Source organism: Pogona vitticeps, chromosome 2 (genome assembly GCF_051106095.1).
Source record: "Pogona vitticeps strain Pit_001003342236 chromosome 2, PviZW2.1, whole genome shotgun sequence".
NCBI classification, from domain to species: domain Eukaryota; kingdom Metazoa; phylum Chordata; class Lepidosauria; order Squamata; family Agamidae; genus Pogona; species Pogona vitticeps.
This window is the reverse complement of record NC_135784.1, coordinates 258514902-258529398: the sequence shown is the minus strand read 5'-3', so window position 1 is coordinate 258529398 and position 14497 is coordinate 258514902. Positions and strand designations below refer to the sequence as shown.

General features: G+C 40.0%; 1 protein-coding gene across 5 annotated transcripts in view; it reads right to left on the bottom strand.

Annotated features, from left to right (window-relative positions):
- TMEM232 (transmembrane protein 232) overlaps window positions 1-14497 on the bottom strand; it is a 218430-nt gene that overhangs the window by 74891 nt on the left and 129042 nt on the right. Inside the window, exon 13 of one of the 5 annotated variants that reach the window (XM_072992470.2) lies at window positions 658-7771. The exons of the other annotated variants lie outside the window; for them this stretch is intronic. Coding sequence (XP_072848571.2) covers window positions 7607-7771 — 165 coding nt within the window. The 3' untranslated portion in view covers window positions 658-7606. Of the gene's footprint in view, window positions 1-657; window positions 7772-14497 lie in introns of those variants that run through there. 5 annotated transcript variants of the gene reach the window in all.

Genomic DNA, 14497 nt, shown 5'->3' with positions numbered 1-14497 from the left:
TGTCAGAGCTGTTTTTCAACAAGTTATTGAGGTATTTATTGCTGGGAGAGAGAGAGAGAGAGATGCTCTGAATCATTTTTTAATTAAATAATTATATATAAAAAGCATAAGCAAAATCATCATCATCATCATCTAGTGCCATCAAGTCAAATCTGACTTATGCCGACCCTTTTCAGGGTTTTACAGGTAGAAAAAACTCAGAAGTGGTTTACTCTTCCCTTCTTCTGGGGCTGTCCTGGGACTGTGCAGTTTGCCCATGATTACACAGGCTGGCTCTACTCACAGGAGTGAATCAAACTTGCAACCTCTGGCTCCATAGCCAAATAGCTAAACCACTGAGAAACATACAACCCCCCAAAAAACCAAGTAACACAATAAAACAAACAAACAGTTATACAAAATGTGCTCCTCCCACCTCACCTGGGCCATTTGTAGATATAACTGATTTCCCTCCCTTTGTGAAGGTCCGTTCCTTTTCCAAACTTGCATTAACTCTTGTGAAGGTACACATCCCTTCCCCTTTATTAAGACAAAATCTATAAATTCTCCCAATATTTACAAAATATCCTCATTTATAACTCCCTTTTTAATATTAACTTCCCCTTCATGGATTTCTGCCTTGTCGTGCCGAAGGGGCCCGAGTAATTCAGAGAAGCTATGGGCTATGCCGTGCAGGGACACCCAAGACGGACAGGTCGTAGTGGAGAGTTCTGACTAAACGTGATCCACCTGGAGCAGGAACTGACAAGCCACTCCAGTATCTTTGCCAAGAAAACTCCATGGACAGAAACAAAAGGCTAAAAGATATGATGCTGGAAGATGAGCCCTTCAGATCGGAAGGCGTCCAATATGCTACTGAGGAAGAGCAGAGGAAAAGTATGAGTAGCTCCAGAGCTAATGAAGTGATTGGGCCAAAGTCAAAAAGACGATCAGCTGCGCACACGCCTTGAAGTGAAAGTCCGATGCTGCAAAGAAAAATACTGCATAGAAACCTTGAAGATCTATGAACCTTGGTAAGCTGGATGTGGTCAAACAAGAGATGGCAAGAATAAACATTGACATCCAATGGATGGGAATGAGCAAACTCAATTCAGATAATTATCATATCTACTATTGTGGGCAAGAATCCTGTAGAAGAAATGTGGTATCCCTCATAGTCAACAAAAGAGTGAGAAATGCTGTATTGGGATACAATCTCAAAAATGATAGAATGATTTGAATACAAACCTAAGGCAGACCTTTCAACATCACAGTAATCCATGTTTATCCACCAACTACCGGTGCTGAAGAGGCTGAAATTGACCAATTCTATGAAGACTTACAACAACTTCTAGAACTGACACCAAAGAAAGATGTTCTTTTCATTATAGGGGACGGGAATACTAAAGTAGGGAGTCAAGCGATAAAAGGAACAACAGGTAAGTTTGGCCTTGGAGTTCAAAACAAAGCAGGGCAAAGGCTAATAGAGATTTGTCAAGAAAACAAGCTGGTCATCACAAACACTCTTTTACAACAACACAAGAGGCGACTCTACACATGGACATCAACAGATGGGCAATACCAAAATCAGATTGATTATGTTCTCTGCAACCAAAGATGGAGAGGCTGTATACAGTCAGCAAAAACAAGACCTGGAGCTGATTGTGGCTCTGCTCATCAGCTTCTTATAGCAAAACTCAAGCTTAAATTGAAAAGAGTAGGAAAAACCACTTGGCTAGTCAGGTATAATCTAAACCAAATCCCTTATGAATACACAGTGGAAGTAAAGAACAGATTTAAGGAACTAGATTTGATGGACAGAGTGCCTGAAGAACTTTGGATAGAGGCTCGTAACATTGTACAAGAGGCAGCAACAAAAACCATCCCAAAGAAAAGGAAATGCAAGAAAGCAAAGTGGTTGCCCAACAAGGCCTTACAAATAGCAGAGAAGAGAAGGGAAACAAAATGCAAGGGAGATAGGGAAAGTTACAGAAAATGGAATGCAGACTTCCAAAGAATAGCATGGAGAGACAAGAGGGTCTTCTTAAATGAACAGTGCAGAGACAGACATGATAAAAGACAAAAATGGGAGGGACCTAACAGAAGTCAAACACATCAAGAAGAGGTGGCAAAAACACACAGAGGAACTATACCAGAAAGATCTGGATGTCCCAGAGAACCCAGATAATGTGGTTGCTGACCTTGAGGCAGACATCCTGGAGAGTGAAGTCAAGTGGGCCTTAGAAAGCATGGCTAACAACAAGGCCAGTGGAGGTGATGGCATTCCAGTTCAGCTATTTAAAATCTTAAAAGATGATGCTGTTAAGGTGCTACACTCAATATGCCCACAAATTTGAAAAAGTCAGCAGTGGCCAAAGGATTGGTAAAAATCAGTTTACATCCCAATCCCAAAGAAAGGCAGTGCCAAAGAATGCTCCAACTATGATACAATGGCACTCATTTCACACACTAACAAGGTTATGCTCAAAATCCTCCAAGGCAGGCTTCAGCAATATGTGGACCAAGAACTCCCAGAAGTACAAGCTCGATTTAAAAGGAGCAGAAGAACTAGAGATCAAATTGCTAACATGCATTGCATTATGGAGAAAGCCAGAGAATTCCAGAAAAACATCTATTTCTGCTTCATTGACTATGCAAAAGCCTTTGACTGTGTGGACCACAGCAAACTATGGCAAGTCCTTAAGGAAATGGGAGTGCCTGACCACCTTATCTATCTCCTGAGAAACCTATATGTGGGACAGGAAGCAACAGTTAGAATTGGATATGGAACGACTGACTGGTTCAAAATTGGGAAAGGAGTATATTGTCCTCATGCTTATTTAACTTATATGCAGAATACATCATGCAAAAGGCCAGACTGGATGAAACCCAAGCCGGAATTAAGATTGCCGGAAGAAACATCAACAACCTCCGATATGCAGATGATACCACTCTGATGGCAGAAAGTGGGGAGGAATTAAGGAACCTTCTAATGAGGGTGAAAGGGGAGAGTGCAAAAAATGGTCTGTAGCTCAACATAAAAAAAAAGATCATGGATACTGGTCCCATCACCTCCTGACAAATAGAAGGGGAAGATATGGAGGTAGTGACAGATTTTACTTTCCTGGGCTCCATGATCAATGTAGATGATGACAGCAGCCCCGAAATTAAAAGACATCTGCTTCTTGGGAGGAAAGCGATGACAAACCTCGACAGCATCATAAAAAGCAGAGACATCACCTTGCTAACAAAAGTACAAATAGTCAAAGCTATGGTTTTTCCTGTAGTGATGTATCGAAGTGAGAGCAGGACCATAAAGAAAGCTGACCGCTGAAGAATTGACGTTTTTGAATTGTGATGCTGGAGGAGACTCTTGAGAGTCCCCTGGACTTCAAGGAGATCAAACCTATCCGTTCGGAAGGAAATCAACCCTGAGTGCTCACTGGAAGGGCAGATCCTGAAGCTGAGGCTCCAATACTTTGGCCATCTCATGAGAAGAGAAAACTCCCTGGAAGAGACCCTGATGTTGGGAAAGTGTGAAGGCAGGAGGAGAAGGGGATGACAGAGGACGAGATGGTTGGACAATGCCACTGAAGCTACCAACATGAGTTTGACTCAACTCCGGGAAGCAGTGGAAGGAAGACAGGAGTGCCTGGTGTGCTCTGGTCCATGGGGTCATGAAGAGCTGGACACAATTTAACGAATAAACAACAGCAACAAATATTAACTTATCATTAACAGCTATATTCCCAAACTCTTTATACCATTCATTTAACTGAATCCCAACAGCTGTTTCTTCCATTTGGAAGGCCTTTTCTGAGTAACAATATTTCAGCCTCTACAGCTGATTCTCTCCAAATAAAGAAAAGCAGGTGGGGCCAACAATTCTCTTTCAAGATACAGTAAGTGAGACTGGTGTTTTCTGTTTATGTGACCTATTTTAAATCTGGGGTAACTGAGGGGGCATAAATTTCTGAACAAGAGGTAAACCCACAGCTGGAAGAAATTTTGTCCAAATGTCCCTAAATTAGGCCCAGAAAAAGAGCAGACAGCCTGCTGTGATTGTTCTGAATTTGGTGTCAATCCACAGACTAGTTTACAAATTATAACTTTTTCTTTCAGCTGCCCTCATTTTAAGGACAGCCTTAAAGAATGTTGATTTGCTCTGCAACACAATATCAGAGGTGCAACTCTCCTGGGCCTCTAATCTGGGGGTCTTCTGAAGATGTTTGGTATAACAACAACTCAAAAATAAACCAAGCTTAGCTGTTACAACAGAGTGACTTCACCAAAAATTGGAAAGTCAGCAAAAAAGTGTCTTGTTTTAAGTTAATAATTAATATACTTTAAAAATCAAATTTAATTATGTTTATGTTGAAGAGATTGATGCGTTGAGAACAAAGTTGGCTGTGTGCACTGTGCAGCAAGCAGTAAGTGGACATATCGAATATTCCATGTCTAATTTTAATACATAATTGCACCCTCTTTTGCCTTGTTTTGGGGATTTCTTTTTCTTTTTTGATGATATGTAAAGGGCCATCCCCTCCAACCACAGGAAAAGTCCATGTACATTACTTTGATTTTATTTTTAGAGATATAAGATAAAATATAACTGTGATCAATAAGAGCATACCCACAAAAAGAGGAAATTTTATGAAACAAGTGGGTGAGGCATTGGCTGAGCATTTGATTTCCATTTCTGAATTGAAAAATAATTCAGATAATTCTTTTTTAAGAAAAATGGGTTTCACTGGATAATCAGTGCGGAGTCAGAGGTTGGAAGCTCAGTTCCCCACTGTGCCTCCCTGACAAGGGGCAGGTTGATCCACAGGGTCCCATTCCAGCTGTAATGGTTCTATGGTTCTAAGTGTGTTCCTTAAGGTGCATCAACACATGCATACATCATAAAAATGACCCATAGTCCTGATGCCATAATCATGTTAGACATGATGGATTAAAGGGAGGATTTTCATCTGATCTCAGGTTTCTCTTGCAAACAAGGGACATATCATGGAGAGAGATCACAATCTTCTTCATCTATTTGATTCTTCAGCACAACTCTGTGGGCATGAAAGATCACTCAGCTATTCCCTTTTCTGAAGCCTTTACATAGAAACCTCAAACCTCAGTACAGGGCTGTAATCAAGACCAGGCAATGGTTAGTATTTTGCACAATGGAAGTAAAGTGTTTAATATTGCATTACATACACTGATCCATAGTAAAACTTGTAAATCCACCACTCTTATGGTTATCTCTTCATTTAATTACTGCATGTTTTTAATTAATTTTTCTCTGTTTAAAAACAAGACATCCCGAGATGGCCAAGGGATTTTTTCCCCCTTGACCAAAATCTTGTGCACAGTAATTGAAGCTACCGTGTTTCCCCAAAAATAAGACAGGGTTTTATATTAATTTTTGCTCCAAAAATGCATTAGGGCTTATTTTCAGGGGATGTTTTGTTTTACAGTCATGTCATCTTCTTCTAGTTGCTGCACAATGCTGCACAATGGTGGAGGGCGGAGTTTTACATAACTGGGGTTTATATTTGGGGTAGGGCTTATATTACGAGCATCCTGAAATACTAGGGCTTATTTTCAGGTTAGGTCTTTTCTTCGGGGAAACAGGGTATTAACTTCCAAGTGTCATGTAGTGTCATGATCAAACACATGTTTATTCCTATTATGCAACTGTTATTTCCCAAAGTAAATTGGATGTTGAATCCTGTCAATTTGGTTTTAGAATATCAGTGACAACTGATGCATACACTGAACCTTTAAGGAACCCATTGCAAGTCAGTCAGACTCCATTTTATATGCCTATTAGTCCTTGTAACAGCACACAGATGGAAGAAGAAATGCTACCAGGAAAAAAACTGAATGTCAAACATATTTTTACTATTGATGAGATCTTATTCATCAATTTTGTAGCATGTTTATTAATGTCATTATGCAGATAGTGTAGACACCCACTTTTTAATTGGCCAGATGTTTCCAATACCTAGCCATTTAAAATCATTGTTGTAGGGCTTCCACTCAATTATGGCTGTGCTACTGTATGTTCCATTTAAACCCTTCTTTTTAGGATATTAAGTGAAACCTGCCATTTTTTTAAAAAAACTCATTCTTATATGTTCAGCTTTTCATTTCCACAGCATAATTTATATGTTTTTTTAAAAATGCAAGAGAGGAAAAACCCCATGCACTCCACATACATATGCTCAAAACGAAATTTCACATTTCACCACTTTTTAGAACACACTGCAAAGTTTAAATTATGGATTCAGACATGTCCATTTTGGATGCCACATTAAGAGCCAGCTGAGAATAAAAGGGAGATCCTCCGAAGATGGAGAAGAGCTCTTGAGAAAAGTTCTGAGAAGCATTTCAAGTAGAAGGTGAGTCTTCTAGTAGATCAGGACAAGGGAGAAAGGATGCAGATTCAAGAACTGCATCAGATCTGAGCCTGTCCACAACAGTGGGATTAAAACACATAAGCATCCCACAATAGTTTGGAGAACTTCCACAATTCTGAACAGCTTATCCAAATAGACTACCCCAGGTAAAATAATGCAAAATCGGTCATCTTACTAGCCTCTATAAAGATGGAATTGCAAAATAGTGCAATACTTGTAAGAACTGTCTACCCGAAACAATAGAGATGGGCACAAACCTCTGTTCAAAGGTTCGTGCTGGTTCATACACATGGCACCTGCCTCCCTGGATGGTTCCCCCACTCACCGGCTGGTGTATGCTTCTCTCCTCCTCCTCTTTGGCTGTTCAGACAGTCTCTGGCAGGAGCACAGGCTTCCTTGCCCCACCTCCTTGGCTGATTCCCCACTCAGACAAGAAGGCAGGACAGGCAACCCTGTGCTCCTGCCAGGTACAGGTTGAGCAGCTGAACAGGAGGAGGAGGAGAGTGCATGTCAGCTGGTGAGTGAGCAATTGGCCAGGGAGGTGGGGGAAGGGAAAGCACAGCATCTGTGATGTCATGCATACAAACTGGCACAAACCTCCGAATAGAAGTTCATACCTATCTCTACTAAAGAATTGTTCACATGTTTCCTTTTTTTGGCCCATGTCCACCAGAAAGAGTATCATTTAATGTCTGCCCTCCCCCCCACCAATTTATGGGATATCAAATACTTGACATATGGAGAACAAGATATTTGGAGTTTCTTCTCTAATGTTCTTGGTGTGAACATTTATTTATTCCAAAAATATAAACTAAATCAACTCCAAAAGTCTACAAGGACTCAGTAGCACAATGTGCTACTTTTATTACAGCCTTTCATTATAGCAGCGTATTTTATTTGTTCATTCATCATTTGATTTAATTCTCACTATCTTCTACAATTCAACACAGCTCTCAATAAGATTTTAAAAGGCACAAATAAAAACATAAAATTTATATGTTGAAACACACTGAAACCAATGTTAATACAATATGATTTAATGCAATGTGAAATAACATTGATTAAAAAAACAAAAACAAACATACAGTACTGCGCTGAAAGCCCTTTTCTCAGCAACTAGTCTGTTGCCAAAACATCTGTTTTGGATAACGTTATATTAAAGTTATTAAATTATATTCAAGCTTTATTAAAGTTATTAAATTATAGTAAAGCCTTCATCTGCTGGTAGAAAAACAACAAGGGGGTGTTCTGGCCTGAGAACCTCTGTTGGAAAGTAAGGGAGTTCTGGAAAAACCCCAAGGTGGCTCCAGTAAATCTAGTATCATGACTGCTCTGTTTGAGGTCTTCTTTGGCATAAGATGAAATCCAATTGTCAGCCCCTAATGCAGGAATAAAAAAAGTACAGAATATGATGTGCAATAGACTTGCATGCTTATTGACCACTGTGGCCTCTGTCTTTGAGTATGTCCTTATAGCATAGAAATAACATTGATTAAAAAACAAAAGTACTATACTTTTATAGGGTGTGTGAATTCTGAGTTTTAATTTGTAAGCTGCCCAAAGTAGTGTTTCCACTAAAGGGGTAGTAAAAAAAATCAAATCAAATGAAATCAATAAACATAATATGAACATCAAAGTAGCTGACAGGATTTCTCTTGGAAAAGGACCATTATGCCATACTAGAGAAGAACCACATACAACAAGCACAAAAATTATACATCCCCTATTTTTTTCTTTTTAGCATTAGCTTCCATAATTTCTTTTTAAACATTTTCAAAGTTTATTGAAAGAATATGGAAAAAATAACAACAAAATAATAGTATAGGTCTTTCACAAAGAATAGTACAGGTGATATAGGAGTTCTCCATGAAACTGAGGTAAAGATTAGAAAAGCCATTAAGGTTCACACCATTGCAATCTGTATCAGATGCTTCCATACAGAATTCAACCATGGCCCAAAATACTTATTTAAAAAGAGAGAGATGAGTGAAAATGTGTATTTAAAAAGGAGATTCAACATAAGAAGAACAACAGGAGGTCAGGTGCTAAGGTGAACTTTCACACTTGAGGAGAAATCTGAGATCTCTTTTAAAATCGGTCAGCATTTCATGTTTTGTGAGGCAGATGGCAGAGAGCACTTAGAAATGATTTTTCTTCTTCAGTGTGTCTGCATATGCTTTAAGATTGCCCACAGAGTGTCATTCTTATTCTTTATCTCTCAGGAACCATCACTAATCAGGCAAGTTTATTAGTCTATCAGGATTAGATGGCAACTGTCTGATTTGTGTTCCCCCCCCCTCCTCTCCATTCTGACTAGCTTTAAAAAGATAGGCTGCCGATATTACATGAAAACACTCCCTTAATGATCCCAGGATTTCTTTTAGCATTCTCAGCAGAGCTTGGAACATTATTATTTTTTACAGAGACTCACTGAGTTAACTCATTGCTTTACAGGTAGGCAGACAGTTGTTGCTCCCTCTCTAAAAACGACAACATTTCTCTAGGGTGGACCAAGTGCAGTCCATAATCTCCATGCAGCCCCCCTCAGGGGCCCAATTTTACCCTAACCCCCCCAAAGGCAAAGCCCTGCCCAGCCCCTACCCAGCCCCTTTTTTCTTTTGTTGTTATCGCTGTCGTTTACTCAAGTAAGACTTTCTCTATGGGTTGAAGTCCACCCATAAGGTATTTGTTTGCTTCCCATAAGGTATTTGTTTGTTTCTTTGTTTAGAGAAGCATTTTTTTTGAAAGTTGGAAATTATTTCAAATCACTTCTGGCTTGTGAAGAGACCAGTGATGGACCTGAACAGTTCAAATGCAAGAAAAAGACTGGTGGCACTGCATCCAATACACTATATTGGGAACAATGAGCTTTCTTAAAATACAAAAAATTATTATTATTTTTAAAAAAAGTAAACTGTTACATCTGTGGAGGGTACAAGGGTTGGTGCAGCCTTACAAAGTCCCGGTGTAGGCTTGTACAATCCCTGGACCTCTGAAGTTGCCCACCCTCACTTGCATGTATTAATGCAGTGCTCCCCAACCTTGGGCCTCCAGATGTTCTTGGACTACAACTCCCAGAAGGCTTCACCACCACCTCTGCTGCCTGGGATTTCTGGGAGTTGAAGTCCAAGAACATCTGGAGGCCCAAGGTTGGGGACCACTGTATTAATGGATCAGCAGCATTGTAACAAGGGTGGAGAAACTGGGGTTTCGCCCTCAGGGCACCAACATTTAGAGAGCACCAAAATCTAGAGATGAATCTATAGGAGAGTGTTAGGAAACAAACAGCAACACCATCTATTTACTTCCTTTTTGTGCAAGCTCAACCTTTTTCTTTTGGAGGCACACTATATCCTTCTTTTTCTTCTCCTCACATCCACACCTCATGGCAAAGTTGGCAAAAGACAGTGCTATTTGCCCAGATGCCGAAATGGCTAAATACAGTTGTGTGTGATACATTGCCATTCTTCAGTGAAATACTCCCGTTCTGTCTAGTGTCCAGTTCTGGTATTACACCTTGAATATCTCTAACAACCATATTGAAGGCAAAACAATATTCTTTGCCACTTCAGAGTGTAAGAGAATGACCTAAAATTTGAGGAATACCTGTCAAAATGAATTCCTACCTAAAGTGCCCTTTTAAAAATGACTTTTTAAAGTGGCTAGAAAATATTACGACACAAAAATTCCTTTATGACTTCTTAAGTTACTTTGGAAATGCAACTTGCAATGCAATAGTAAGATGAGTCAGTTGTAATGGTTTGGAATGGCAGACGCCTCTTGTACCTGCACAGCTACCCTTCTGCCAGCAGAACCCCCTTGTGCCGGGTGATCACAGAAGGATCTGCTGTTCTAAGATCAGCTAACAGAAAAACTAAGAAAGGGAAGAAAGGAGAAGGGTTAAGGGAACAGCTGATTACAGCAGGACCAAACATCTTCTAGCCTAGATACACAGCCATTGTAGCAACAGAATTTAGCCCAAATGAGGATAGTCATAAATAATTTTCAATAGCCCTAGGCTAGAAGGAGTATGGATTCAGCACAACTTCAGGCGACCTATTGCCTGCTCACGTGGCTTTCAGCATCATGACTAGTTTGGACTCAGCCCTTAGCTATACCCACATTACTCTCAAAGCAACCTTGTTCATGCAGCCATTTTCAAAAACTCCTATTTACTATTAACAGCCCTGCTTACGTCTTTTACATTAAAAGCTCTTTTATTGAGTAAATACACCTGATGTTAGGTCTTCCTCTTTTCTACTTATTTACTGAAGCCCTGCATGTTAGATCATAGGTTCTTAACCTGTGGTTTGCGAAGCCTTGGGGGCTGCGATGTCCTCACAGGGGGTCTGTGAAGGCTTGATGAAATATTATGATAATTTGCAGTTAAAATAGAAAGAATGAAAGAATTAATGAATGAAAGAAAACAAGAAAGAAAAGGAAACATTAAACAAAATCTTTATTTCCCTTGCTTATTTATGTCAAACTTGGCTTTTCTAACCTACTACCTCCATTAAAAACACACAAAAATAAAAATCTCTTATGGAAGTAATTATTTGATAACAAATAACTGTTTAATATTCCAGCACACAGTGAGAACATGCAAGCAAATGACATTGAGTGATTGAGAGACAGTATGTGACATTTCTTGCTACTGAGCAGATAGTCATGAAGAAAGAGAAAGTTGGAGTCAGTGTCAGTGTATGTATTCGGATGGGCTTCATGATCATGTTTTTTCTTCAATTTCTGATACTAGAACCATTTGGGTATTGTTGGATAAAGTGACTTTTCGATATTATTGCAGTGAATTTCATAACAATACATTTTGGCTGAGCCTCAGAATAGATCACTGGCTGAATCTGAAACGTCAAAGAATGGATGCTGTTGCTGATGGCGCATCCTGTTCAAAGCAAAATGAAGCTTCTTCTAGTCATCGTAAAAAGTGTTACCATTATAGCAAGGAATATCTGTCGATGAGACCCTTCATGAGAAAATTAAATAAATATTTAATGCACTTTAAGGTTTTAAATCTTCAGTTAAGTCTTGGTGGTCCACAGCAACAAATGATATTTAAAGGGGGTCTGTGATAAAGAAAAGGTTAAGAACTGCCGTGCTAGATACAGTAAATTCCCAACTGCCAGGGTAGATTTTAAGGGTGTATGGGGAGCTGCAGACATTGGGGGAAATGCCCCATCTCTGTTCATTTGAAGAAAGTATTTGCCGGCGTATAAGACGACTGGGCGTATAACACGATCCCCCAACATTTCCACTCAAAATATAGAGTTTGTTACATACTCACCGTATAAGACTACCCCCTCTTCTGCACACCTTCCACACATCAAATAAAAGGTGCTATTCATTGTCACCATTGTATGGCCGCAGTGCAACTGCAGCGCCTCTGGCCCGCCCCTGCATCTCCCTGTGACCGGCACTAGTGCACATGTGCGCATGTGTGAGCTCTGCGTAGACAAGGGGCAGGCCGGAGCGCCGCTGCTCCCCACCGAGCAGAACGGGCCGGTCACATCAAAAAGGCTGGCATACCTGTCTCACTGCTGCTGCTCGCCGCGGCTGCGCTGGATGCCACGTGATACTGGACGGTATGTAGAATGAGGTGGGCAGGCATCAGGAGGCTACTATGGGCACCAGGCGAGCATCAGAAGGCCACTATGGGCAGCTATGTCTATCCCAACTGAAGTGCACACGGTGTATAAGACGACCCCGCCACTTGGAGGCATGTTTTTCAGAGCAAAAAAGTAGTCTTATACACCAGCAAATACAGTAGTTGCATCATGAGAACAATCCCAGTGGTCCATGTTTTTGAACAGTGTGCAAAAGCTATAGATTATTTCAGGCATATCTTTTTTGAGAAAATCATTTTTGTAGAGCATCTTACAAAGCAAAATTAACAACAATAAAATGCAGAAGCCTATAACTGGACTGCCAAAGATGAACAAGTGGGTCATACAGCAAATCAAGCCTGAACTGTCTCTGGAGGCAAAATTGATGAAATTGAAGTTGTCCTACTTTGGGCACATTGCAAGATCCTCTTTAAAAGACAATAATGCTGGGGAAGGTTGAAGGCAGCAAGACAAGAGGAAGACTAAATATAAGATGGATTAACTCCCTAAAGGAAACAACAGTCTTGAGTTTACAAGAACTGTTGATGATAGGACATTTTGAAGATTGTTCATTCATAGGGTCACCATAAGTCTGAGGCATCTTGACCACAGGTAAGAACAACAAATATTGACAGTATCTAAAGGAAGACACATTTGTTATAAGCCAAGGCCTTATGCATTCCACCTACTTTGTGGCACTAATTAACAGTCTCTGGGATTTTAGCTAGCATCATGTAGTCTCTGGGTCATTCAACCCTGTCATAGTAAATCAGTGTTCCTATTAATAGGGCAAGAATACTAAAATGGCCATAGCATTTAAGGAATGAGTAAAGACCTAGCCAGATTCTTTCAGCCAAAACCCAAAGTTTAGTTAGGCTACATAATTTCATGTTAAAGAATTATCTGATAATGTGGTAATAAGGTCCTTTTGATTACTGTGTCAGACCTGGTTATCACAAGGTTTTTTTATTCTTAGGTACAGAGTTTAGAAAAACACAACATATGCTTCTTATCATGTACATGCATTGAAAATGCTGCTTGTTGGGACCAAAATTCTCTGGAGACATATACTTCTCCAGTAAGATATTATGTGTATTTTTCTGAGGAAAAAAGCACTTTTATACAAATACAGTATGCCCCCTGCACAGGCAAAATATTCTGACACAAACATTCACTTCAAAGTTTCCAGGTATGATGGAGTCACAGATTCAATTTACCATGCATTGATAAATCAGAACAAAAATCTTTGAAACAACTGGAAAATCAATCACAAAAATAAACAATCACCAATGAAATTAAGTGGGGGGGATCAGCTTTCTGTTTCATTAAACAAATTATGTCTAAAACTCTGTGTTACCATTGCCTCGTATCCACAAAATGTAACGACTGAGAACAGCTTAATTTCCCTGCATAATGTCAAAGGAAAAGCAGGCCTGGTAACCATCCTCAGCACGTGTCTAAGGTGCACTGACCAGCAAGAAGTCATATTTCTTTACACTGAGAGGGTTGGAGAAATGTTCTCCAGTGTGCTCAGAGGAAAGAACTTATTAAAATGTAGAACACACCAAGCGAGAGTGAGTTAAGAAGATTCAAAAAGGGATTCTTAGCACTTTGAGGGCCCTTCCAAAGCCTGTGTTTTTGGATGCTGGGAAAATGAGTCTGCTACAAGAGAAACTCTTCCTTGAGGAAAGATACGGCTATAGTCCCCTGCAGGAAATGAGTCACAAATGCTATTTTATTGCACTATAAATGGATTGTTGAAAAAGGCCCTAAGTGAAGTGGTTATGTTATCAGCTTTTTCACCTTTCATGAATCCTTCCTATTCATCTTACACTTCTGATCAAGAGGTTATAAAGAAAATCAAGCAGCAATCAAGGAGTGAAGTTAGATTTCTGTGCAGAATTTTAAAGAAATAAGATAGCATCATACATGTTAGGACTTTCTTGTTCCACATTCATCCAGTGATAACAAAGGTACCAGGAAAATAAGGCACACTGATTTAACAGGAGCGTTTGTATAAATGAGCTTAAAATGTAATTCTGCAATAAATATTGTAGCACGCCTCTGAAGAATAAAATGAGAAAGGGGAATGTGATCATCTGTGAATTTCTCTATAGGCACTTCTCTATTGAAAGGCATGTTGCAACGAGACTTTCTCCAGTGTGGATAGGGGTACACCAGAGCAGTGGTCCCCAACCTTGGGCCTCCAGATGTTCTTGGACTTCAACTCCCAGAAATCCTGGCCAGCAGATGTGATGATGAAGGCTTCTGGGAGTTGTAGTCCAAGAACATCTGGAGGCCCAAGGTTGGGGACCATTGCACCAGAGGACCTGTCCAAACTGCCATTTTGATGCAGGCTGGATCAGATTGCAAAGGGTCAGTTAAGACTGAGGGGAGGAATGATAAGGCATTTGGTGCACTCATTCCATCCAAATGGCATAGCAATCTCTGTGTCAATTAAATGCTTCTTCTGATAATTTGTGGAGG